Source organism: Cetorhinus maximus, chromosome 32 (genome assembly GCF_964194155.1).
Source record: "Cetorhinus maximus chromosome 32, sCetMax3.hap1.1, whole genome shotgun sequence".
In the NCBI taxonomy this organism is placed as follows: Eukaryota; Metazoa; Chordata; class Chondrichthyes; order Lamniformes; family Cetorhinidae; genus Cetorhinus; species Cetorhinus maximus.
In genome coordinates, this window is record NC_135910.1 from 10,007,983 (window position 1) to 10,033,607 (window position 25,625).

Below are 25,625 nucleotides of genomic sequence, written 5' to 3' on the forward strand. Positions count from 1 at the left end.
GTGAGTTGAACATTGTGCAATCATCAGTGAACATCCCCACTTCTGACCTTATGATGGAAGAAAGGTAATTGATGAAGCAGCTGAAGATGGTTGGGCCTAGACCACCACCCTGAGGAATTCCTGCAGTGATGTCCTGGAACTGAGATGATTGACCTCCAACAACCACAACCATTTTCCTTTATGCTAGGTATGACTCAAGCCAGTGGAGAGTTTTCCACTTGATTCCCATTGACTCCAGTTTTGCTAGGGCTCCTTGATGCCACACTTGGGTCAAATGTGGACTTGATGTCAAGGGCAGTCACTCTCACCTCACCTCTGGAGTTCAGCTCTTCTGTTAATGTTTGAACCAAGGCTGTAATGAGGTCAGGAGCTGAGTTGCCTTGGCGGAACCCAAACTGAGCGTCAGTGAGCAGGTTATTGCTAAGCAAGTGCCGCTTGCCAGCACTGTCGATGACCCCCTTCCATTACTGATGATCGAGGGTAGACAGATTGGGCAGTAATTGGCCTGGTTGGATTTGTCCTGGGTTTTTGTGTACAGGACATATCTGGGTGATTTTCCACATTGCTCGGTAGATGCCAATTTTGTAGCTGTACTGGGACAGCTTGGCTAGAGCTTTTCATATCAAAATGTGAAATAGAACAATTGATAACAGACAATGGCACTATTGGATATTTCAAGCAACATCCAATAGATGGTAAATGTGGAAAAATGCCAGATAATTATTATAGGAATTAACAGAGTGTGTTAAATTGAACAGTGACACAGAATGCTGACTGTAATGCTTACATAACCAGATAAAGAAACACTTTCATTGACAGCAGACCCCATTTTGTAACCCATTGGTGAAGGTTTCTGGCTCACACAGCATTATTAACAGACAAGGACATGCAGCAATAAAAGTGGGGAGATAAAACAGAAACAGGAAAGAAGGACTAAGGAGGTGCAGAATTAGAGAGGCAGATACCCCAGAAATGGAGAGGAGAAAAAAGTCCTTGAGTCTCAGCCACTAGCAGCCTATCTCCAATAATCCAATTCGCAATGAAATATCTCTGTTTGCCCATAATGCTATATCTGTTTGGAAAAGTCTGGAACCTCTGAAAGGTTTTGATATGTCAATCAGAGACAGACCATTTCCTCCAACCAAAGAATTGATAAAAACAATCACTAAAAAAAGAGCAAAGTAGTAGAAATTATTTTCTGCAGGGTTTTTAGACAGCATGAAATATTTTTTCCACAGGAAATACTGTGGTGAAGCCCATTACATCTGTGAATTAGAAAAAGAAATAGAGATATGTGGAGCAAGGCAGGTCAGTGAGATTTGTCTTCGATCGATATGGTAAGGAGCTGGCAAAATACAATGGGCCAAATGGCTTTGTGTGCTTGTAAATGTTCTGTGATATTCTTCTTACTAGTTTTTTTATAAATTAACACAGCCCATATTTTTCATTGAGTCTTACAAACAGAAACTGGCTATTCATCCCACCGTGCCTGTGCGCATTCATTGAAAGAACTATTAATTAGTCCCAATCCCCTGCATTTTTTTTCTTTTTTAAAGGAGATATCCAGTTCTTTTTTGAAAGTTACCATCTGCTCCCACCATTCCGTCAATGCAGTCTACATAATAACAGGCTGTGTAAAATAAATTCTTATCTCCCTCTAGATCTTGTTGCATAACTGAAGTTCTGGTACCAGCTCTCTTATGCATTCCTCTCCAATCCTTCCTAAAAGTGTGTTACCCAGAATTGGACAAAATGCTCCCTAGTTGAGGTCTAACCAGTAATTTTGACATATTTGCCATAACTTTCTTGCTTTCGCATCTTGTGCCTTTATTTTAGAAGCGCAGTATCCTGTAATCGTCAATCAACTTGTCCTGCCACCCTCAATGCGAACCTCTGGGTCTTTCTGATCCAGGCCCCTTCTAAAATTGGACCATTAAGTTCACATTTGTCTGCCTTAAATTTTTTTCCTCCAAAGTGCATCACCTCACACTTACTCTGCATTGAATTTCATCCGCCTCGTGTCTGCTCATCTTTGTTTGGTTTTAACGTGGTGAAATTCCTGCGTTACCTCGCCCGCCCGCCCTCCAATTCCTTCCAACCTGAGGTTGGTCATTGACCTCCTCACACGGGACTTCAATGATGGCCGATGCTCCTCTCCTGTCGCATAGATACGGTAACTAGGGCGCTGCTGTGACGCCACATGGGGGCGCGGCCGTCCATTTCGGCGCGGTCCAATAACGTCACCCCTCCCTCCCTCCCGCCCGCCCCCTCTTGAGAACCGGCCCAACTGCGCATGCTTTCGGCAAATTTCCCGCTCTCGCGCCTCTGCCCACCGCGCACGCGCGTCACCGTTCCCTCAAGGCGCAACGGGATTCCGGTCACGGTACAACCTTCCGGAGCTTTCCCAGCGACAGCCACTTGCCCCATCTCGGCTGCTCACTTCACCTCCTCGCCTTCAGCCTCGGCTCATTGAACTCGAAGCGATCGGCCCTCCGCCCCCCTATTGGCTGACCATGAACAAACGTTCACCATTGATTGGGTAATTGACAGCAACGTTGACCAATCACGAAGAGGTGAAAGAGAAATGATTGGCTCTCAGCCCAGCGGCGCTGAATTTAAATCCTGCTAGTGGCAAATGGCATTCAACTGTTGTTAGCTCAATTCCGATTGGCGGGTGGGGGAGGCGGCTCTTTCAGTTGGCCAATCGCGAGGTTTCTCCTGCCGGCTGGGCGGGGACCTGTGGGTGACGTCACAATGAAGGGGGCGTGTCTGATGGGCTGGGGCGGAAGCGGCTCGGGTGCACGTGCCAGAGAGAGCGGCCGGGCACATGGCGGGCGCGGGCAGTACACTGGGCAAACCCAAGAAGGCGCAGGGCAAGAGCGCGCCGCCGGCCTCCGAGAAGGTCAGGGCCTCGCAGCCCAAGGCCAAGGCCGAGTCGCCCGGCGAGGTGGGGCCATCCCGCGCGAAGGTCGGGCAGCCGCCGGCCAAGGCCGAGCCGGCCTCCATCGACCGGGCCAAGCGGCGCCGGGACTCGGTCCGGTCCTCGGACAAGGGGACCCCGCAGCCGCAACCGCAGCCGCAACCGGCCCGGGCCCCGGCGCCGAGCAAGGCCGCGGAGGGCGTCCCCCTGAGGACCATCAACAGCATGACCCAGTTCGACAAGTCCATCAAAGACGCCGGCGAGCGCCTGGTGGTCATCTTCTTCTCGGGCACCTGGTGCGAGACGTGTCAGCTGCTGAAGCCCGTCCTGCGGGAGATCGCCCAGATCAACACCGTGGTGCAGTTCTACGAAGTGAACGTCGACGACTCGGAGGACACGGCCGAAGCCTGCGACATCATCCACATCCCGACCTTCCAGTTCTACAAGATGGGCAAGAAGGTGGCCGAGGTCCTGGACGACAGCCGGGAGTCGGTGGAGGACAAGATCAAGGAACTGAAATAAGACCTGTCCCTTTAAATAATAAATAAAATAAAAAACCCAGAAGGAATGCAAACTCTTTTTCCAACCAAACTGCCTCCAATGCTAATGTCGAAACGTTTTCCTGGCTGGTCCCCATCCTTGTTTCCAGAAGCAACCCCACACTTTTATTTTGATTGATGCCCCTGCAGAGCATGAACTTTGAACAAATTGTAGGTGATGATTTACATTTTGTAAGCCATTCACCCCCCAGGGCAGAATAACCTCATGGAAGCCACATGTTTTTTTTTTCCTTTGCCCTCTCTCTGCTGTACCCTTGAAAATGTATCAGAAAGCAAGTATGAAGACAAAGATGTCCCAACGTTCAAAGCTACGATCTAAACCCTCATCTAAGAGTGTTGGTGCTGTGGGTTTAATGGAAGGGACACCACTCCTCTTGGAATAGTGCTCAATAACAATTTCCTGCTATTGAGAATGTGGGGAATTGGCCCCAACTTATTGGGAAATCCAGTAACATTTTGTTCTATTTCTCGTCTATAATTTTGCTTCTCTCTAAAACATTTTTTTTTTCATTCTGCTGTGAGAGAAGGCTCTTCCAAGAGCATTTGATTTTGATCTAAAAAAAATGAGGTTGGCTTGTGGTACATCAGCAATAAGAGCAGGAGGAGGCTGTACAGCTCCTTGAACCTGTTCCGCCATTCAACAAGATCATGCCTGTTCTGATCTTTAGCCTCATCTCTATTTTCCTGCTTGTTCCCCATAACCCTATAGTTCAAGAATCTGTCAATCTCATCCTTGAATTCACCCAACAACTGAGCATCCCCAGCCCTCGGAGACAGCGAATGCTAAAGATTCACAACCCTCTGAGTGAAGACATTTGTCCTCATCTCAGTCCTAAATAGCCCTTATTCCTGAAACTGCGCCCCCTAATTCTAGGTTCTCGAGTCTTTCAGCATCCACTTTGAAACTCTCAAAATCTTGTGAATGGCTTTTGATTTTCCACTCATCCCTATGGATATGCTACCTATTTGGGATGGCATGACCAACATCAGGTAGTCTCAGCCCACCATTGCCATGTGTAGTGTATTAGATCACAACAACAGGCAGCTAATCTTAAGAATCAATCATGCGAAGCATTTGTGCATATATGGGCCATTAGTATACCACATTCTGGCTAATAAAAACACTGTTACATGGGTGAGTGTGAAACTGGGAGATGACTGCGGACCTCCAATGAGAAGTCTTTTATTAATTCCCAGAAAATAAATATTTACTATGTTCTTCACTCACTGGAGATAGATAAATAAATCAATTTATTCCCATCACATAGTGTATTACTTAAATAGTTAAGTCTCTACATGCCTTATCAGAATCAGTGGCAGGATATCTCGAGCAGTTTAGAACATCGGTTCTTATAGTCAGGAGCAAGAAAAAAACATTTCACCTTTCTTCAACATGGCAACAGGAATTTGTAGTGTGAAAAATTCCTGCTTAAATCAACTTATTTCAATGTAAAACTTTTATTCAGATCCTCTCGACAAACTTGAACCTTACTTTCAGAACATGGCTGCCTGGATTCTGTTCTTACTGATTACTTGGCATTCTCATTCAAATACACGTTAATAAAATAATACAATCATTTGTATAGCATTTTGTATAGTTGGACAGGAAAACATTGTGTATATGTGTGCTTCCTGTCCGACTTCCTGATTTGTGATTGCCCTTTTATGTCAACCTTTAACATTAAAACTGTCTATGTAAACATTTAATAGAATTCCTGTATGTGAAATTACCTAATTTTTTCCTGTGGCCACCAGGCAGTGCTATCGAGCAATGATCGAGCACTTTGGCAGGAAGAATAAAAAAGCAGAGTATTACTTGAACTGAGAAAGACTGTAGAATTCTGGAGTGCAGAGGGATCTAGGTGTTTTAGTGCATGAGTCACAAAAGTTTGCAGGTACAGCAAGTAATTAAGAAAGTTAATGGAATGCTATCCTTTATTAAAAGAGCAATTGAACATAAAAATCAATGGTATGCTTCAATTATATAGGACATTGGTGAGCCCACATCTTGAATACTCTGTACAGTTTTGGTCTCCTTATTTAAGGAAGGATGTAAATGTGTTGGAGGCGGTTCAGAGGAGGTTTACTAAACCGATACCTGGAATGAGTGGGTTGTCTTATGAGGAAAGATTGGACAGACTGGGCTTGTTTCCACTGGAGTTTAGAAAAATGAGGGGTGATTTGATTGAAGTAAATAAGATCCTGAATGGTCTTGACAAGGTGGATGTAGAAAGGATGTTTCCTCTTGTGGGTGAGTCCAGAACTGGGAGGGGGGGAGGTGGTGGCATTGTTTTAAAATTAGGGGCCGCCCTTTTAGGACAGAAATTAGGAGAAATTTTTTTCTCAGAGAGTTGTGAGACTTTGGAACTCTCTGCACCTGAAGGCAAGGTCATTGAATATTTTTAAGGCAGAGATAGATAGATTCTTGTTAGGCAAGGGAATCAAAGATTATTGAGGGTAGTGAGGAATGTGGAATTCAAACCACAAACAGATCAGCCATGAAATTATTGAATGGCGGAGCAGGCTCAAAGCGACGAATGGCCTACTTCTGCTCCAAACTCCGTATGTTTGTATGTAATGATGTGTCTCAGCTTTGTCATCACTGTCATCACCTGACTGTAATACCACAAGGACATTACTAGTAAATAAAAATGCTAGATTTGAAAATGCAAAGTTTCATTTGTTGCACATAACTAACTGTGATTGCTAAATAGACAAACCATTGCGCATAATAATGTACATTGTTTTCCACCCCGTAAATTTGCCTAAACTAGGTCGTGCTTTAACTGAATTTAACTTCATCTGATTTTTCCTGCAAAAGAACAATCTCGTTACATTTACTGCTCTTAAAATAGTTCAGCTGGCTGTTATCTCTGTAGCCGGTTCTTAATTGATGTACCGAGGAAGTAAGACTTTGTAGGCAAGAATTGCTGCCACATTCTGTCAATGGCTTTTCAGGGCTTCTTGTAGGAACATAGAAATAGCAGTAGGAGTAGGCCATTTGGCCCCTTGAACCTGTTCTACCATTCGAAGATATAGCTGATCTTCTACCTTAACTTTACTTGCCTGCACTATCCTCTGTTCTCCTTAACATCTGAAAATCTGAGTATTGCTGAAAAAAGAGACACGTTGAAGCTTTTTGTCTTGTACTGATCAGGACACCACAAGAATACCAATATAAGGGGAAAACAACAATTTATACTGTATGTGAAGAGAGTGCTGATTGGTTGGCAAGTGGACTCTGATTGGTAGAGACGCTGCCATGGAGAACGCACCAGCGATGGTGACTGGCAGTTAACTGACAAGCATTGTTTGAAATTTAAACCAGGCAGCTTGAGCCTGATTGGTCAAGGCATTGACCTGAGGAATGAGTCAGCGAATGGCTGTCACCTATTTTGTTTAGCTGAAACAGCTGCAACGTGTGTACATGATTTTTTCTCTCTGCAAAGAACAGGGCCCTGTGTATTAATACACATAGCCTCCACTACACGCAAATGTGCCACACTACAAGCCCGACTGACAATCTTAAATTAGTTGTCAGAGTAATTCTTAGCACATTGAGGATTATTCAGCAAATGTTGTCCAATCGCAGAATCACATATAATGTTGGACACTGTGTTTTGGGTTAAGCGCACCAAATTACTGCTGCTGGATGCTCTTAAAGCTGTTCCTTGTAATTGTTGCAATGATTTATAATCTTTATCCTGTTGCTGTCTTGACCTCCAATTCTACACAGCCTGCTAGGAGATCCAAAAAGTATTGGTTCCTTTTGCTGGTAGATTACTTACTTTCATTCATCCTGAACTGCTCCTTATGGTTGCTCCAGAGGCTTTGCCTGATTTAATTAGTCCGGCCACTAGCAGCCCTCAGGGTTTCTGCGATGGTTCTTCTATTTCACCTTCAGAGGGAGATTGGCAGAAATGGTTTCTTCATCAGGTGTCAAAGATTATGCTATTCTCGCGTGTTGGTGCAGACTCGATGGGCCGAAGGGCCTCTTCTACCACTGTGTGATTCTGTGACTGACTGTTAGAATATTTCTGCTGCTGGTTTGCTAGAGACGTCACCTGCGAAAGTTTGATGGCTCAACCTAGTTGTGATTTGCTGCTGGTTGAAAGTGAAATTTGAATCAAGCAAGAAATTTGCATGCATTAGGTGTGTCCCAGGCAGTGTGATGGGTGAAGGCTACTAGAGCAAACCTTAATTTAGGTACCATAATCAGATAATTAACCCTCACAAGCATCTGACAGCCAATAAAATACTTTTGAAGTATAGTCACTGTTGTAAGGTAGGAAATGTGGCAGCCAGTTTGTGTTCAGCAAGCTCCCACAAACAGCTATGTGACATCACGATTAGATAATCTGCTTTGGTGATATTGGTTGAGGGATAAATATTGACCAGGGAAGCAGGGAAAACTCCCCTGCTTCTTCTTCGAATAGTGCCATGGGATCTTATACATCCATCTAAGAGGGTAGACAGGACCTTGGTTATGCGTCCCATCCTGAAGACAGCACCTCTAACAGTGGGAGTGTCAGGATTAGCCTTTCTACACAAGTCCCTGAAGTGGGGTTTGAACCCACCGTTTTCTTTTGAGTCAAGAGCTTTCTTCATCAGGTGTCAAAGATTGTGCTATTGCAATGGGAGGAGGCACTGGGGGTGGGGTGAATGAGGAGCATTTTAGTTGCGAGAAACGATTGTATGGGCTAGGGTTGTTTTCTTTGGAACAGGGGAGGCTGAGGGAAGATTTCATTGAAATGTATAAAATTATGAGGTGTCTAGATAGAGTGGATAGGAAGGCCCTATTCTATTTCCCTTGGGGTCTGTAACCAGGGGGCATAGATTTAGAATAAGATAGGAGGTTTAGAGGAGATTCAAGGGGTAATGTTTTTGCTGGAGGTGGTGGTGGGAGGAGTCTGGAACACATTGCCTGTAAAGGTGGCAGAGACAGAAACCCTCATCACATTTAAAACATACTTGAATATGCACTTGAAGTCCCGTAACCTACAAAGGTTATGGACCAAGAGCTGGAAAGGAGATAGGTTGGATGGTTACTTGTCAGCTGGTGCAGCTATGATGGGCTGAATGGCCTTCTAGTGTGCTCTAAATTTCCATGATTTTATGATTGTTAATAGATGGGAGGTGATGGTGTAGTGGTATTATCACTGGGCTAGTAATCCAGAGACCCAAACTAATGCTCTGGGGACCCAGGTTCGAATCCTGCCATGGCAGATGGTGGAATTTGAATTCAATAAAAATCTGGAATTAAAAGTCTATTGATGACCATGAACCTATTGTCAATTGTTGTAAAAACCAAGTGGGCTCACTAATGTTCAATGCCCTTTCGGGAAGGAAATCTGCCATCCTACATGTGACTCCAGAGGTCAACTCTTAAATGGCCTAGCCACTCAGTTGTATCAAACCGCTACAAAGCCTCGAAAAAGGAATGAAACTGGGCAGAGTGCCCAATATTGACCTAGGCACTGGAAACGACAATGGCAAACTCAGCCCTGTCGACCCTGCAAAAAGACCTCCTTACCAACATCTGGGGGGCTAGTGCCAAAATTGGGAGAGCTGTCTCACAGACTAGTCAAGCAACAGCCTGACATAGTCATCCTCAGGGAATCATAATGTCCCAGACACCACCATCACCATCCCTGGCAGCACAGTGGTATACAGTCAGGAGGGAGTTGCCCTGGGAGTCCTCAACATCGACTCTGGACCCCATGAAGTCTCATGGCATCAGGTCAAACATGGGCAAGGAAACCTCCTGCGGATTACCACGTACTGCCCTCCCTCAGCTGATGAATCAGTGCCCCCCCATGTTTAACACCACTTGGAAGAAGCACTGAGGGTGGCAAGGGCGCAGAATGTATGGGGGAATGGGGGACTTCAATGTCCATCACCATGAGTGGCTGGGTAGCACCACTGCTGACCGAGCTGGCCGAGCCCTAAATGACATAGCTGCTAGACTGGGTCTGCGGCAGGTGGTGAGGGAAGCAACAAGAGGGAAAAACACACTTGATCTCATCCTCACCAACCTGCCTGCCGCAGATGCATCTGCCCATGACAATATCGGTAGGACTGACCACCGCACAGTCATTGTGGAGACGAAGTCCCACCTTCACATTGAGAATACCCTCCATCGTGTTGTGTGGCACGACCGCCGTGTTAAATGGGATAGATTTCGAGCAGATCTAGCAACGCAAGACTGAGCACCCATGAGATGCTGTGGGCCATCAGCAGCAGCAGAATTGTACTCGAACACAATCTGTAACCTCATGGCCTGGCATATCCCCAACTCTACCATTACCACCAAACCAGGGGATCAATCCTGGTTCAATGAAGAGTGCAGGAGGGCATGACAGGAGCAGCACCAGGCATACCGAATGAGGTGTCAACCTGGTGAAGCTATAACACAGGACTACTTGCGTGCCAAACAGCATAAGCAGCAAGTGATAGACAGAGCTAAGCAATCCCATACCCAGCAGATCAGATCAAAGTTCTGCAGCCCTGCCACATCCAGTCGTGAATAGTGGTGGACAATTAAACAACTCACTGGAGGAGGAGGCTCTACAAATATCCCCATCTTCAATGATGGGGGAGCCTAGCACATCAGTGCAAAAGATAAAGCTGAATCATTTGCTACAATCTTCAGCCAGAAGTGCCGAGTGGATGATCCATCTCGGCCTCCTCCGGAGGTCCCCAGCATCACAGATGCCAGTCTTCAGCCAATTCGATTCACTCCACATGATATCAAGAACCGGCTGAAGGCATTGAATAGTGCAAAGGCTATGGGGCCTGACGATATTCCGGCAATAGTACTGAAGACTAGTGCTCCAGAACTTGCCGCGCCCCTAGCCAAGCTGTTCCAGTACAGCTACAACACTGGCATCGACCCGGCTATGTGTACAATTGCCTAGGTATGTCCTGCACACAAAAAGCAGGACAAATCCAATCCAGCCAATTACCGCCTCATTAGCCTACTTTCGATCATCAGTAAAGTAATGGAAGGGGTCATCAATATCAAGCGGCACTTGCTTAGCAATAACCTGCTTAAAGATGCCCAGTTTTGGTTCCGCCTGGGCCATTCAGCTCCTGACCGCATTACAGCCTTGGTTCAAACATGGACAAAAGAGCTGAACTGCTGAGGTGAGGAGAGAGCAACTGCCCTTGACATCAAGGCTGCATTTGACCAAGTGTGGCATCAAGGAGCCCTAGCAAAACTGGGGTCAATGGGAATCAGGGGAAAACTCTCCACTGGTTTGAGTCATACCTAGCACAAAGGAAGATGGTTGTGGTTATTGGAGGTCAGTCATGTCAGCTCCAGGACATCACTGCAAGAGTTCCTCAGGGTAGTGTCCTCGGCCCAACCATCTTCAGCTGCTTCATCAATGACCTTCCTTCCATCATAAGATTAGAAGTGAGGATGTTTGGAGTCTCACTTTACAGGCTTCAAAAAAATAATCTCACCATTTTCCACCAGTTTTCAATAAAACCACAATGTCACTTTGGCTGATGATATTATTCATAATTAGCTTACAGCTTTGAAGACCCCTCCAACATGACTCCTGATTCCACTTTGCAATGACTGCAAGGGTACCGAATGGAGCAAAGGAAGGTGAGTAACACGTGTGGAACCACAGCTTGGACCGAGCCACATAGCCAACTTGCCCAGCGTCGAGGCACTAATCACTCAAAGCCAGCTCCACTGGACGGGACATGTTGTTCATGTGCCTGACACCAGACTCGCGAAGCAACTGCTCTACTCGGAACCCAGTCGCAGCAGGAGACTCCCAGGAGGACAGAGAAAACACATTAAGCAATGTCCTCAGAGCATCCCTGAAGAGGTCAAATATCCCAGCCGACTCATGGGAATCCCTGGATTGGGACCGATCAAAACGATAAAGGTTCAGCTGGTCCAAACACATCGAGAAAATTTGTCGAGAACATGCAGGGATGAAGTTGGGGGAGGGGAGTGCAAAAATCTCCAAACAACTCAACCCTTCAGACACCACCTGCCCACATGTGGCAGAGTTTGCAGATTGTGCATTGGACTTATCGGCCATCTCAGAACTCATCAAACCGGAGTGGAAGCAAGTCACCCTCAATCCCGTGTGACTGCCTAAGAAGACGACACAGACCAGTTGAAACTTTGAATTCGTCCTTTGCATTTTGGCTTCTGGGTGGTTGGCCCATGTTCCTGGGCTAGGGAAGGGATTTGATTCCTGCTCCAGATCTCCAGCTCCTCACCTCAGGTGGAAAGCCCCTGTGTCTGTGGCCACAAACAACTAAGCAACTACTGATATAAGAAAGATTTCCCTGGTACCCCCCGCGTAGCTGAACCACTCCTTTATAAATGAACTCAAAATGTTGCCAAAGCTAATGAAAAATAGTCCCAAATCTGCTCCCACTTTACCACCACCTCCCCAGACTCTCCTCCACCTAGCCACTGTACTTCTAGGTGCAGGAACCCGGTCTGCTTTTTCACCAACCTTGGCTCAGCGGGTAACACTTGCACCTCAGAGTCGGAAGATCATGGGTTCAAATCCCACTTCAGAGACTTGAGCGCACAATCTTGGCTGACAGCCCTCTGCAGGACTGAGGGAGTGCTGAACTGTCTGAAGTGCGTTGCTTTGGTGAGACCTAAAACCAAGGCACTGTCTGTCCACTAGAAGAGCGGGGGGGAGTTCTCCCCAGTATCCTGGCCGATAATTATCCCGAAAATCAACATCAGCTGAAGACAGATCCTTTGATCATCACATTGCTGATTGTGGGAGCTTGCTGTGTGCAAATTGGCTACCGTGTTTCCTACAACAATTATTACACTTCAAAAGTGCTTCATTGTTTGGAAAGCGCTTTGGGGCATCCTGTGGTTGTGAAATTTGAGCCTCCTTTTTTTCTTTTCACTGTTAACATTTCTAATCCTTGAAATGTTTGCCTGCTTCCTAAAATGAAAACAAAATTCTGCGGATGCTGGAAATCTGAATTAATCTGAACCTGTCCTTTTCCTTGTTTTCTTCACCCTGTCCCTGAACAGGGTTCCAAGAGGATCAGGTCCCTTCTGGTACCTCAACCCTGAACAAAGATAGCAGGGTCTCCGTATAGGGATGGTGGCGGGGGGTGGGTGGACAGGGAGTTCGGGTGTTCATCATAACCCATTCCTCACCTGACCTCCTAACTGAAGTCGGTGGAGAGGGAGCAGGAGAAGGTTTTTTTTTTAAAAATCCCATGTTACAATTTCAGAGAAGAGCAGGTGACTTCTCCCCGGTGTCCTGGCCAATACTTGTTCCTCCAATCAATATCTAGAACACATTGCTGTTCGTGGGATCCTGCTGTGCATAAATTGCTCAATTCCGCCCCAACCCCCACCCCAGAATTGTTGAGGCAGGTTTGCAGCACCCCATCACTACCTCAGCTGAACCTGGGAAATTCTTGGTCTGTCCAGTTTAGAAACACTCTTGGCAAACAATTTAAACGCTGGGCCACTTGACCACTCAGTCTTTCAGGAACTTTCAAGGAGAGCTGCAGATTTACATCATTTATTTATTACCCTGGCTCCTGATAATTAGAGAGAGAGGTGTTGACGTGGGACAGCACCGCCCATTCTCTGCTCAGTGTAAACTCTTCTTGGTGTCACGAATGCGTGTAGTCCCCCGACACACAGACAAACTTCCCATCATATTCCGAAGTGGTCAGGCACTTGAGGAAGAAATGTCCCAGGTCGTGTTTCGAGATCACCCGGCCTCCCTTTTCATTAACTGATATGGTGTAAGTCCCGGTCAGAGGATGTTCATCTGTGGGAGGGCAAAGGGAAAGCACTGTTAAACGGACGATCGGGATTAAGGAGGACACAAACAGGAATACTGGGATAGCGAAGGTTCAAACCGGAACACGGTGAAAAGGAGGATGTAAACAGGAATATCGGGATAGGAGTGAAAAGGGATACTGATAGGGAGGATAAAAAACAGGGATATTGGGATAGAGAGGACACATGGGAATATCAGGATAGGGAGGATACAAACGAACACCAGGATATGGAGGATTACAACAGAAAATACTGGGATTGGATGCAAACAAGAGTTAGGATAGAGAGGAGACACAGGAATATCAGGATGGAGACAATACGAAGAGGAAGAGTTTCCGGTCCGATGTGTCGCCTTCACTCCATCCCAATTAGAATTTCTTTGAGATAGTTTTCCTGGGCATTTGTTAAAATAAAGGCTTTCCTCGTGATAGTTCAAAAAGATAAACACAATAAAACCGACATCCTTCCCTAACCCTCTGTGCCTCTCCTTCCCTAACCCTCTGTGCCTCTCCACCTCACTCTCTTCCTTTAAAATGTGCCTTAAAACCGTGAATCTTTGACCAAGCTATTGATTATCTGTCCTGTACGGTTACCTCCTTACGTGTCCTATCTCCTCATGTAGCTTGGTGCCAAATGTTGTTCGATAGCACTCCTGCAAAGCACCTTGGGATGTTTTACGACATTAAAGGTGCTATATAAATGCAAGTTGTTGTTGTTGATGGGAGACCATGAATGGACATCAATGCCTTCCATTACAGAACAGCCCGGTGACACTATCGGCTCACACTTCTAGAATGGTCACCGCGGGGAGATAACTGAGGATGGCTCCCCACCCCCCTTTCCCGCCCCCATCCCCATCCCCCCCAGCAAGGATATAACCTTAAAATTAGAACCAGGCTGCTGAGGGGTGATGTCAGAAAGCACTTTTTTTGCACAAGGGGTAGTGGAAATCTGGAACTCTCTCAGCCCCAAAAAGCTGCTGAGGCTTGGGGTCAACTGAAAAGCTCATACCTGACATTGAAAGATTTTGGTTAGGCAAAGATATTGAAGGTTACATAGAACCAAAGTGAGTAGATGGAATTAAGACGCAGACCAGTCATGATTTTATTGAAAGGTGGGTAGGCTTGAGGGGCTGAATGACCTCCTCCTGTTCCTATGTAGGGGGCAGAATGGGTCAGGCACTGGCCTTTCACCGCTGTGACCTGAGTTCAGATACAGGAACTGATGGGTTATACCTATCCAGGCTGCAGTACTTACCTCTAGAAAAGAGGAAACTGATGGGTGACCCAACTGAGGTCTTTACAATTATGAAAAGGTTTGATAGGGTAAACGTGGGAGAAGATGTTTCCACTAGTGCCGTAAACACAGGGCAGAAACTTCGCTCGGTGGGCAGATGCGCGCCCGACCCGCTTGAGCGTGAAATGAAGTGCGTTGCTGTCGGCCGAGTGATGCAATAGTTCAGTCGGCGGGCACGTGCTGGAGCTGGCAATTAAAAGGCTTGTTAAGGCCATTAAATAATCAATTAACGCAACGTTCTCAGGCGAAAAGGCCAAGCGGCCTTTGCATCTTTTTGGAAACCTCATCCACGGGCAGGATGAGGTTTCCGACAGCAAATAAAAATAAAATAAAAACTTGAATTTCTCATTTAGAACACGTCATGTGGCAGACGCACAAGATTTATTACATTTACTTGTTTTATTACGTTTTTATTTCAAAAATTAAAAAAAAAACTCTTCACCTCCCTGAGGCAGCTCCGTGCCTCAGGGAGATGATGCAGCGCTCACTCGCGTGCATGCGCGATGTTCACGCTCGGCCAACTCGCGTTCCCTCCCCCACCCACACAGGCAGCGGTGTTGCATGCGTTTCCTGCTGGGTGGGCATGAAATCGCAGTGCGGTGCCGATTGCGGGCAGCGATCGTCTTCCCGAGCACCCCCGCCGAGGGCAAAATTCTGCTCATAAGATAATTCGGGGGGAATTTCTTTACCCAGTGCTGAGTGTAAAACTTGCTACCACATGGAGTAAAAGCAAAATACTGCGGATGCTGGAAATCTAGAAAAACAAAAATACCTGGAAAAACTCAGCAGGTCTGACAGCATCTGCGGAGAGGAGCACAGTTAACATTTCCAGTCCGAATGACTCTTGATGTTCTGATGAAGAGTCATTCGGACTCGAAACGTTAACTGTATCCCTCTCCGCAGATGCTGTCAGACCTGCTGAGTTTTTCCAGGTATTTTTGTTTTTGTACCACATGGAGTAGTTTAGGTGAATAACATTGATGTATTTAAAGGGAAGCCAGACAAACACATGAGGGAGAAAGGAATAGAGAGATATTATTAACAGGCTAGATGAAGAGAGGTGGGAGAAGGCTTGTAAGGAACATAAGCACCAGCATGAGTTAGTTGGGCTGAATGGCCTGTTTCTGAACTTTTAATACTTTGTAAATACAATGCAGACTGTCTGCCAGGGCGTAGAGTCCGAAACGTAAGCTTGGTTCAGTGGTAGTGCCCTTATCTTTGAGTCAGAAGACGATGTGCTCAAGTCCCACTCTAGAGACTTGAGCACAAAGAACAGGCTGAGGTGTTGTCTTTTGAATGAGACATTAAACCAAAGCCCCATCTGCCCTCTCAGGTGGATGTAAAAGATCCCACTGGTACCATTCAAAGAACAGCAGGGAAGTTTTCCTGATGTCCTGGCCAATATTTATCCCTCAATCAACATCAATAAATTCATCATCTCATTGCTGCTGGCAGGTTCCAGCAAGGAACACAGAGGCCCATGTAACAACAGTGATCACATCGCACAGAAGTATTTCATTGGCTGTGAAATGGTTTGGGACATCCTGAGGTTGTGGACGGTGGTTTTAAATGCAAAATGCTTTCTTTGTAAGTGTGAAGATGAGTACAAACTTCGCCCCAATTCGAGAATGTTTATTTAAAAGAAAAAGTAGCATTTAAACCAGCTCTCGAATAACACACTCTTAAAAAAGTGTAACTCTGGTCCAAATACCTTCAGCTGCCACTAGAGGTCTATAGCAGAGTTTAATCTGCTGTACCGTATTGGGTTTAACCACAGCTACTGGTGCCGCCTGGTGGCTGAAATTGGATTGTACAACAAACTGCAGAACAGAATCTCAGCCACCAGTGGGCACCAGTGAGTAAAAAGGAATTAGTTAATACGCTCAACATCAGTGTTGTCATAAAAATCTACAGCACAGAAGGAGGTCATTTGGCTTGTTGAACCTCTGCTGGCTCTTTGGAAGAGCAGTTGTGCTTAGTCCCAGCTCTCCCCACTTTGTGTTCTTCACCCTGTAAGTTCCTCACCTTGAAGTACTTGTCCAAATCACTTTTAAAATTACTTTTTCATGTAAAGCGTTCCAGATCCTGATAACCCCCTGTGTGAAAATATTTCTCCCTATTTCCTGCCCCAGATCTTTCGCCAATGATTTTGGATCCATGACCTCGGGTTTATTATCTGGTGTATTCCCATTCGCCAGTGGGAATAATTTTTTCTGTATCTGCACTCCGGGAACTTTCCATCATCAACTTCATTATGCTTCATTTAGATTGAATGCCACTGCACTGAGATCTGCAGTAATTTTAGCCTAACATAGTAAAGAAGATCTAACCGGCAATATGAGGTGGAAATACAGCCACATAGTCCAGCCCAGACTTCTTCAGTACTTCATACATCCTCTGGTGGTCCTTCGTCAAGTCCAACAATCGTGGTGGGATCTTGGCTTCATCCCATACAAGGAACGCTGTAGAAATAGAAGTGTCACTTTAACTGGCTGCGTCTCTCCCCTGCCCTCAGTGTGCTCTAATACACGATAAAGGATTGGCACCAACCCCCCGCTAGGTTCTCTAGATAAAGGCTCTGCCCTGTGTGGTAGTGTGTGATACAGGGCCCCCGGCTTGCCATAAGGTCTCAGCCTTTTTACCCCTGCTGTGCTGAGTCGGTTGATCTAAGCTGGGCCATTGGTTATCTCTGGAACTGTATCCCAACAGGAGTGAGCAACCCTGGAACTGTACCCCACTGGGAGTGAGCAACCCTGGAACTGTACCCCACTGGGAGTGAGCAACCCTGGAACTGTACCCCAACAGGAGTGAGCAACCCTGGAACTGTACACCAGTGGGAATGAGCAACCCTGGAACTGTACCCCAACAGGAGTGAGCAACCCTGGAAATGTACCCCAACAGGAGTGAGCAACCCTGGAAATGTACCCCAACAGGAGTGAGCAACCCTGGAACTGTACCCCAACAGGAGTGAGCAACCCTGGAACTGTACCCCACTGGGAATGAGCAACCCTGGAACTGTACCCCAGTGGGAGTGAGCAACCCTGGAACTGTACCCCACTGGGAGTGAGCAACCCTGGAACTGTACCCCAACAGGAGTGAGCAACCCTGGAACTGTACCCCAACAGGAGTGAGCAACCCTGGAACTGTACCCCACTGGGAGTGAGCAACCCTGGAACTGTACCCCAACAGGAGTGAGCAACCCTGGAACTGTACCCCACTGGGAGTGAGCAACCCTGGAACTGTACCCCAACAGGAGTGAGCAACCCTGGAACTGTACCCCAGTGGGAGTGAGCAACCCTGGAACTGTACCCCAGCAGGAGTGAGCAACCCTGGAACTGTACCCCAGCGGGAGTCAGCATCTCCGTGACTGTATCCCAAAAGGCCTTCGGTCATTCATTATACAATAAATTCAAAACGAAGACTATCTCTTAAACCTAAGATAATGGGTTAGGAGATGCTTTGCCTGTCTGGAACCAACTCGTTCCATCACCATAGCTTTCAAAACTGAGTACAGTTGTCTGATCCAGTGTTGAATTGTCCGTGCTGCAATTAGATTGAGTAATTCTTCTCTCAGTGGCTCTCTGAATATTTTACTGAAGTGCAGAGTTTTCTGACCCTCTTTGCTTCCTTATTAAGACTATTAAATTGTATGTTAAGTATCACTTAAGTATCACGTTCAATGGCACTCCCATCCCTGAATCCCCCACTATCAACATCTTGGAAGTTACCATTGAACAGAAACTGAACTGGACTAGCCATATAAATACTGTGGCTACAAGAGCAGGTCAGGGGCTGGGAATCCTGTGACAAGTAACTCACCTCCTGACTTGGAAATATATCGGCCGTTCCTTCACTGTCGCTGGGTCAAAATCCTGGAACTCCCTCCCTAACAGCACTGTGGGTGTACCTACATCACAGGGACTGCAGCGGCTCAAGAAGGAAGCTCACCACCACCTTCTCAAGGGGCAATTAGGGATGGGCAATAAATGCTGGCCCAGCCAGCGAAGCCCACATCCCACGAATGAATTTAAAAAAAAACTCGGTGCAATAGTCCCAGCAGTTAGCCAGAGGGACTGTGGGGAACAGAAAACCCCCAACTTAGACATTTCGATATTGTGTTAAACACCATCAAACAGCAAAGCATTAACCACTTATAGAAGGCGAAACAAGTGAACAAAGGGTCAGCTGTGGCTCAGTTTGTCGCATTCTCACCTCTGAATTGGAGGGTGGTGGGTTCACTGGAGAGACTTGAGCCCAGGGGCTGACGGTCCCAGAGAGACAGTGAGGGAGTGCTGCACTGTCAGAGCCACCGTCTTTTGGGTGAGAGGTTAAACCTGCCCTCTCGGGTGGGCAGGAAAGATCCCACATTGGAAGAGGAGCTCCGGAGTTTTCCTCAGTGACCTGGACAATGTTTGTTCCTCAACCAACATCTGGTTATTATTACATCACTTTGTGGGATACTGCTGTGCACAATCTGGCTGCCAGATTTCATACATTATAATGGTGGCTACACTTCAAAATTGGCCTTAAAGTGCTTTGGGATGTCCTGAAGTTGTGCAGGGTGCTATATAAGTGCAAGTCCTTTTTTTCCTTCTTTTGGATGCTGGCCTTAAACTTACTTGACATGCAGGCCACCACCTTGCTCACATGATGGGCCTTCATTGCCTCGATAATGTTCTTGGTTCCCTCGGACATCATAGTAGTGGGGCCTGTGGGAGGCAGAGACATACAAGAGAGACATCAAACAGTGAGTTTTTACACCAAGTCCAAGGGCCACTTATAGGCTTTACGCTCCCAGAAGCTCAGAGGTGCATGAGACTCCCCGCAAGGAGTGTGTAGAGAGCACTTGAGTTCTAGGCTCGAGGCCCCACTATACAGGGGATGAGGAAGCAAAGTCAGTAGCTCAATGTGTGTGAGTGCCGTCCCCAGCAAATCACACAAAACCCCCCCTAAGTCACAATTTGAAACACCCAGAAAAAGTCACCCAAGAAAAAAAATCAGGAAATGGATCAAAAGGGCCGGTTTGCCACGACAACACTCACCACAACACCACTTAGCGGAGGGAAGGCCTGTCACCACAGGGTGATCTGACTTTGTCTGGGTTTACACCCAAACCGGGTGTGAAGTCAACGATGCCATCACTCTGTGCCCATCCATTGGACTCAACTAGAGGCCTAAAGCCTTTACAGGGTGGGGCCTTATTGGGTTACAGCCAGTCAGTCACCCAGCCCTCAGCGAGTGATAGTGGGCCCCTCGCCAAAACACGGGAAACAGAAGTTCAGTCGCTCCATAAGCGAGCCAGTAATCAGCACATGGTCAGGAAAGGGAAACTACCTTTGTAATCCTGTCAATGTTAGCACCTCCACTGGCTGACACAGGAAGGTTCTAGTAGTAATGTTGACATAGGAATTTATAATAGAGAAAGCTATGTGCTGACCAAATTTTTTTTTCATTTATCAATGGATGGATAGATAGTAAATCCATCCAACAAGTCAATTAGCACCTCAGGAACCTGGGTGACTCATGTGGACAATGAATTTACACCATAGAAACAGGTCATTTGACCGAACAGGTTGATGCTCTGGATCAGCCGCCTCCCATTTTAAGTCATCTCACCTCATCAGCATATTCTTCGATTCCTTCCTCCCTCATCTGCTGATCTAACTTCCCCTTAAAACCCATCTGTACTATTCGCCTCAAACACGCCACATAGTAGTGAGTTCCGCATAGCTACCCCACAGCCTGGCAAAGAGACTTACTCAGGTCCTTCCCGGTTCCCAGGATAATGATGACTCCGTCCTGTCCTTTGACTGCCTTCTGGACATCTTCCTTATTGAGGACGTCACCGACGATGACCTTTACCCCTTCACGTTCAGCCGGCAGTCTGGCTGGGTCACGGACCAGAACGGTGACCTCATGACCTACAAGAAAATGGGCATGTGTAAGGGGCAATGATTCTGACGTGAGAACCACAGTGACTAAGGATAACCCCAACCCGAATAACCTCTCCAAGTCTGGGATGTTCTCCTCTCTTGACACTTTGTAGCAGGTATCGCAGATTATGGTGAGGGATTATGTTACTCTAAAATTTAACCCCTGGGCTACATATGTTATCAACTGCAACTAATGGGGGTTTAGGAATCTGTTCAGTGTAACTCTGCTCCAACCCTTTAGTTTTATTCTGTTCCATGTTTCCTCCCAGCCTCTCCCAAAGGTACAAAGTGTTAGGAATCTGTACAAAGAAAATGCCTTTTAGCCTGAAACCATTTGATAGTGTCTCTGGTCATTCGGAAGTTGTAGATTGTATATCAATTGCATTTAATTATATGCAGGTGGAGGGCACTGATTCAGGTTTCACTTGAGTGGATGCAAAGAGACACTGACTGTAACTGAGGTGTGGTTGAGGTAGGAGGTGTATGCTTGTAATGTCCTACTCTGTAAATAAACATACTGAGTAAAAATTTTATCCTTTGCCAACTGGCTTTCTTGAATATAACCGCAGTGTTTAACGAAAAGCTCAGATTGAGGGAAGGTAAGTTTTCTGGAGGCGGTTTGATTTACTCGATGATAGAAGTAGGAGGAATTCCTCCCATACTGATCTGTGATCCATCTTTAAAAATCTTTCATGGGATTTGAGCATCACTGGCACGGGCTGCATCTAATGCCCATTAGTAATTGCCCTTGAGAAGGTGGTGGTGAGCTACTTTCTTGAAACATTGCAGTCCATGTGTGTATGTACACCCAAAGTGCTGTTAGGGAGGGAGTCCCAGGATTTTGACCAGTGACAGTGAAGGAACGGCGATATATTTCCAAGTCAGGATGGCGAGTGCCTTGGAGGGGAACTTGCAGGTGGTGCTTCCGCTGCCCTTGTCCTTCTAGATGGTAGTGGCTGTGGGTTTGGAAGGTGCTGTCAAAGGAGCCTTGGTGAATTCCTGCAGTGCATCTTATAGATGGTACACACTGCTGCTGCTACTGTGTGCCAGTGGTAGAGGGAGTGGATGCTGAAGGTAGTGGATGGAGTGCCAATCAAGTGGGCTGCTTTGCACTGGATGGTGTTGAGCTTCTTTGTGTTGTTAGAACTGTACCCATCCAGGCAAGTGGAGAGTATTCCATCATAGAACCACAGAATTGTTACAGTGCAGAAGGAGGCCATTCGGCCCATCGTATCTGCACTGGCTCTCCAAATGAGCATTATGACTTAGTGCCAATCTCCTGCCTTTTCCCCGTAACTCTGCACATTGTTTCTATTCAAATAATCATCTAATTCCCTCTTGAATGCTTCGATTGAACCTGCCTCCACCACATTTCCAGGCAGTGCATTCCAGACTCCAAACGCTCGCTGTGCAAAGGTTTCTTTTTCACATCACATTTGCTTCTTTTGCAAATCACTTTAAATGTGTGCCCTCTGGTTCTCGATCCTTTTACGAGCGGGAACAGTTTCTCCCTATCCACTCTATCCGGCCCCCTCATGATTTCGAACACCTCTATCAAATCTCCTCTTAGCCTTGTAGATAGTGGACAGGCTTTAGGGAGTCAGAAGGTGAATCACTCGCCTCTGACCTGCTTTTGCAGCCACAGTATTTATATCAAAAACAAAAATAGCTGGAAAAGCTCAGCAGGTCTGGCAGCATCTGTGGAGAGGAATACAGTTAACGTTTCGAGTCCGTATGACTCTTCATCAGAACACAGTATTTATATGTCTGGTCCAGTTCCGTTTCTGGTCAATGGTAACCCCAGGATGTTGATAGTGGGGGATTCTAATGACATTGAATACAAAGGGAGACAGCCAGGCTTTCCCTTGTTAGAAATTATCATAGCCTGACTCTTTTGTGGCACGAATGTTACTTGCTGCTTAACGGTTCAGCCTGAACATTGCCCAGATCTTGTTGCATTTGGGCACTGACTGCATCAGTATCTGAGGAGTTGCAACTGGGACTGAAACACTGCAATCGTTAACAAACATCCCCACGTCTGACCTGATGTTGATAAACCTCCCTCTCTGTCACGGGGAGGTAGATAAGAAAGTGAAGCCAGTAGTCCCCCTACTTATCTGCCAGTTACAGGCTGGCCTTGGCAGCCAAGTGCTATGTTGTTTGATCTACAGAACAAGGAACCAACTAACGACCAGCAATGCTTGTGAGAATGCATCAGCAAAAACCCTTCCCAGCATGTGAGTGTGAGTCAGCAAAGAGAGACTGCAAAGGAACTAACTATTGGGTGGAAGGTTGTCAAAGTCTTGCACAAAGCAATGTCTTTTTCATCTGTGGAAAAGAAAGGTCTTGCATTTATATAGCACCCTGCTTATCCCCAGAATGTCTAAAGGTGCTTTTCAGTCAATCAAGCACTTTTGGAAATGTTGGAAGGAATATAGAACATGATGAAGCCATTCAGCCCCTCAAGCCTGTTCCGCCATTCATGGCTGACCTGTGACCAGACTCTATACCGACCTTTGCCCCGTATCACTGATAAACTTTGGTTAACAATCTCAGTTTTAAAATTAACAATTGATCTGGCATTAATTATCCTTTGCAGAAAGGGAGTTCCAAACTTGATTCACCTTTTGTGTGCAGAAGTACTTTCTACTTTCATCCCTGAAAGGTCTGGCTTTAGCTTTTAGACTCTGCCCCCTCCTCCAAGAATCATTAACCAGTGGAAACCGTTTCTCTCCATCTACCCTATCTGCTCCCCTTAATATCTTGAAAATTTCAATCAATTCACCCTTTAACCTTCTAAATTCTAGGGAATACAACACTAGTTTGTGGAATCTCTCCTTGTGGCTGGTAGCTAGCTCCCTGCCTCTCTCTCTGCTGCATGGTCGATTCTCTGTAGGATTGAGTGTCATACTGGTTGGTTATCGGGTATATAATAGACAGTGCCCATCAGAAACTGAGCCTCAGGCCTCTCTGTGGCAACAGCCAAGTTGTCGTCTCCCATGACTTCAACTGCAGTGGTCCCCTCTACCACCCTCCCCAGCCCCAATGCCCTCCCTCTCCCCACTACAACCCCCACCCCTCCTGGGTATCTCCAGGAAAGGGTATGGGAGAGAGAAAAAAAGAGAATGGGGCGGGGGGTTGGGGGTGTGTGAAGAGGGGGCAGTGGCAATGCTCCAGGATTTAAGCACATAATGTAGGACTGACACTCCCAGTGCAGTACTGAGGGAGTGCTGCACTGTCAGAGGTGCTGTCTTTCAGTTGAAAGGTTAATCTGAAGCCCCCTCTGCCCTCTCAGGTGGATGTAATTTCAAAGAGGAGAAGGGGAGTCATCCCTCCCCCACTGCTCCCCTCACCCCACCCAAATGCCCCTCCCAACCCCACCGTGTCCTGGGCCAACAGTTATCCCTCAACTTACATCAGAGAAAAAAAACAATTATCTGGTCGTTCACTTCATTGCTGTTTGTGGGATCTTGCTCTGCGCAAATTAGCTGCCGCTTTACATAACAACAATGGCCACACTACAAAAAGCCCCTCCTTTGTTGTTTGGGACATCTTGAGGCTATTTAAATGCAATTCCCACTCTCTTTTAAACTTTCGAGACTGCATACAGAAATGGTACGAAATACTGATGGTTGTTTACATCAGGGTAGCACATGCAGCAAGAGCAGAATTGACCCTTCTGCCACCCATCGTGAACTTAAAATTACATTTGGGTCTTGGAAATGAAACTTTAACCAGCGTCAAAGCGATAGATAAGCACGATATAGCTGGACAATGTAATATTAAACAGAGATGAATCATCCCCTCAACGCCAGAAATAGCCAAATGCCCTTGACTTGCTCGCTGGTCGATTGGTCCCTGTACATTCCCCCCTCACAAAGAGGAGCCAGAGAATGAGATAGAGACAAGTGTCCGCTTAACTAGCAGACTGAAATAGATTCCCAGGCTGCGACTGAGTGAAGCTGCACTTACTGGTCATTTTCCCCTAATCGTCACTGGTCAGTTTCCCGGGTCTCACTGGTCAGTGTCTGGTCAGTTTCCCAGTCCTCACTAGACAGTGTCTGGTCAGTTTTCCGGGTCTCACTCGTCAGTGTCTGGTCAGTTTCCCAGTCCTCACTAGACAGTGTCTGGTCAGTTTCCCAGTCCTCAGTAGACAGTGTCTAGTCAGTTTTCCGGGTCTCACTGGTCAGTATCTGGTCAGTTTTCCAGGTCTCACTGGTCAGTGTTTGGTCAGTTTCCCAGGTCTCATTGGTCAGTGTCTGGTCAGTTTCCCAGTCCTCACTAGACAGTGCCTGGTCAGTTTCCCTGGTCTCACTGGTCAATGTCTGGTCAGTTTCCCTGGGGGGGCGGGGGGGGGGGGGGGGGCGGTCTCACTGGTCAGTTTCCCGGGTCACATTGGTTAGTGCCTGGTCAGTTTCCCGGATCACACTAGTCAGTATCTGGTCAGTTTCCCAGGTCACATTGGTTAGTGCCTGGTCAGTTTCCCGGATCACACTGGTCAGTTTCCTGGGTCTCACTGGTCAGTTTCCCGGATCACACTGGTTAGTATCTGGTCAGTTTCCCGGGTCACATTGGTTAGTGCCTGGTCAGTTCCCGGATCACACTGGTCAGTATCTGGTCAGTTTCCCGGGTCACATGGGTCAGTTTCCTGGGTCTCACTGGTCAGTTTCCCGGGGAGGGGTGGTCCTCGCTGTTTCTCACCTGCACCGATTGCCTGCCGGAGGGTAGCGAGTCCCGTCATCCCGGTGGAGCCGAAGATCGCCACCTTTTTGCCCATGGTCGCGGCCCTTGGGAGCTTCTCTCTCCCTGTGTCCCGCTACCGCGCACCGACCCGAATGTTTCCCTCTCCGCGATTTGTCACTTTCTCTTCGGCTTCCGGGTGAGACTCCGCCCAGCAGCCGGTCAACACCCCCATCCCCACCCCCCAACCAATCAGAACCGGGAGCCCCTCCCTCCCAACCAATCAGAACCGAGGGCCCCTCCCTCTCTCTCTACCCTCTTCACTCTCATCTCGGCACCCCTCCCTCCCTCCCACCCTCAGGAGAGACAGATGCAGAGTACTGATTTACTTTCTTTATGGAAAAATATACTTTATTCATAAAATATCTGAAAAA

The 25,625-nt window shown here is 46.8% G+C and overlaps 1 protein-coding gene and 1 pseudogene across 1 annotated transcript; one reads left to right on the plus strand and one right to left on the minus strand.

The window, feature by feature from the left end:
- The first annotated feature begins 3,088 nt into the window (after positions 1-3,088).
- Positions 3,089-3,464, plus strand: LOC144671377 (thioredoxin pseudogene; annotated as a pseudogene).
- A 9,542-nt stretch (positions 3,465-13,006) lies between these two features.
- Positions 13,007-25,400, minus strand: blvrb (biliverdin reductase B). The gene is made up of 5 exons (XM_078533349.1): positions 25,213-25,400; positions 20,338-20,499; positions 19,198-19,287; positions 16,909-17,040; positions 13,007-13,271 (listed from the first exon to the last, which is right to left on the minus strand). The coding sequence occupies exons 1-5, from the start codon at positions 25,286-25,288 to the stop codon at positions 13,111-13,113; spliced, it is 621 nt and encodes a 206-aa protein (XP_078389475.1). The 5' UTR covers positions 25,289-25,400; the 3' UTR covers positions 13,007-13,110.
- Positions 25,401-25,625: the final 225 nt, after the last annotated feature.

Coding starts and splice junctions, on each gene's coding strand:
- blvrb (XM_078533349.1), bottom strand. CDS start 25,288: ATGGGCAAAAAGGTGGCGATCTTCGGCTCCACCGGGATGACGGGACTC. Junction 17,041..19,197: donor GGTGGTGGCCTGCATGTCAA/GTAAGTTTAAGG, acceptor CTATTTCTACAG/CGTTCCTTGTATGGGATGAA. Junction 13,272..16,908: donor ATTTCCACCTCATATTGCCG/GTTAGATCTTCT, acceptor GCCCTCCCACAG/ATGAACATCCTCTGACCGGG.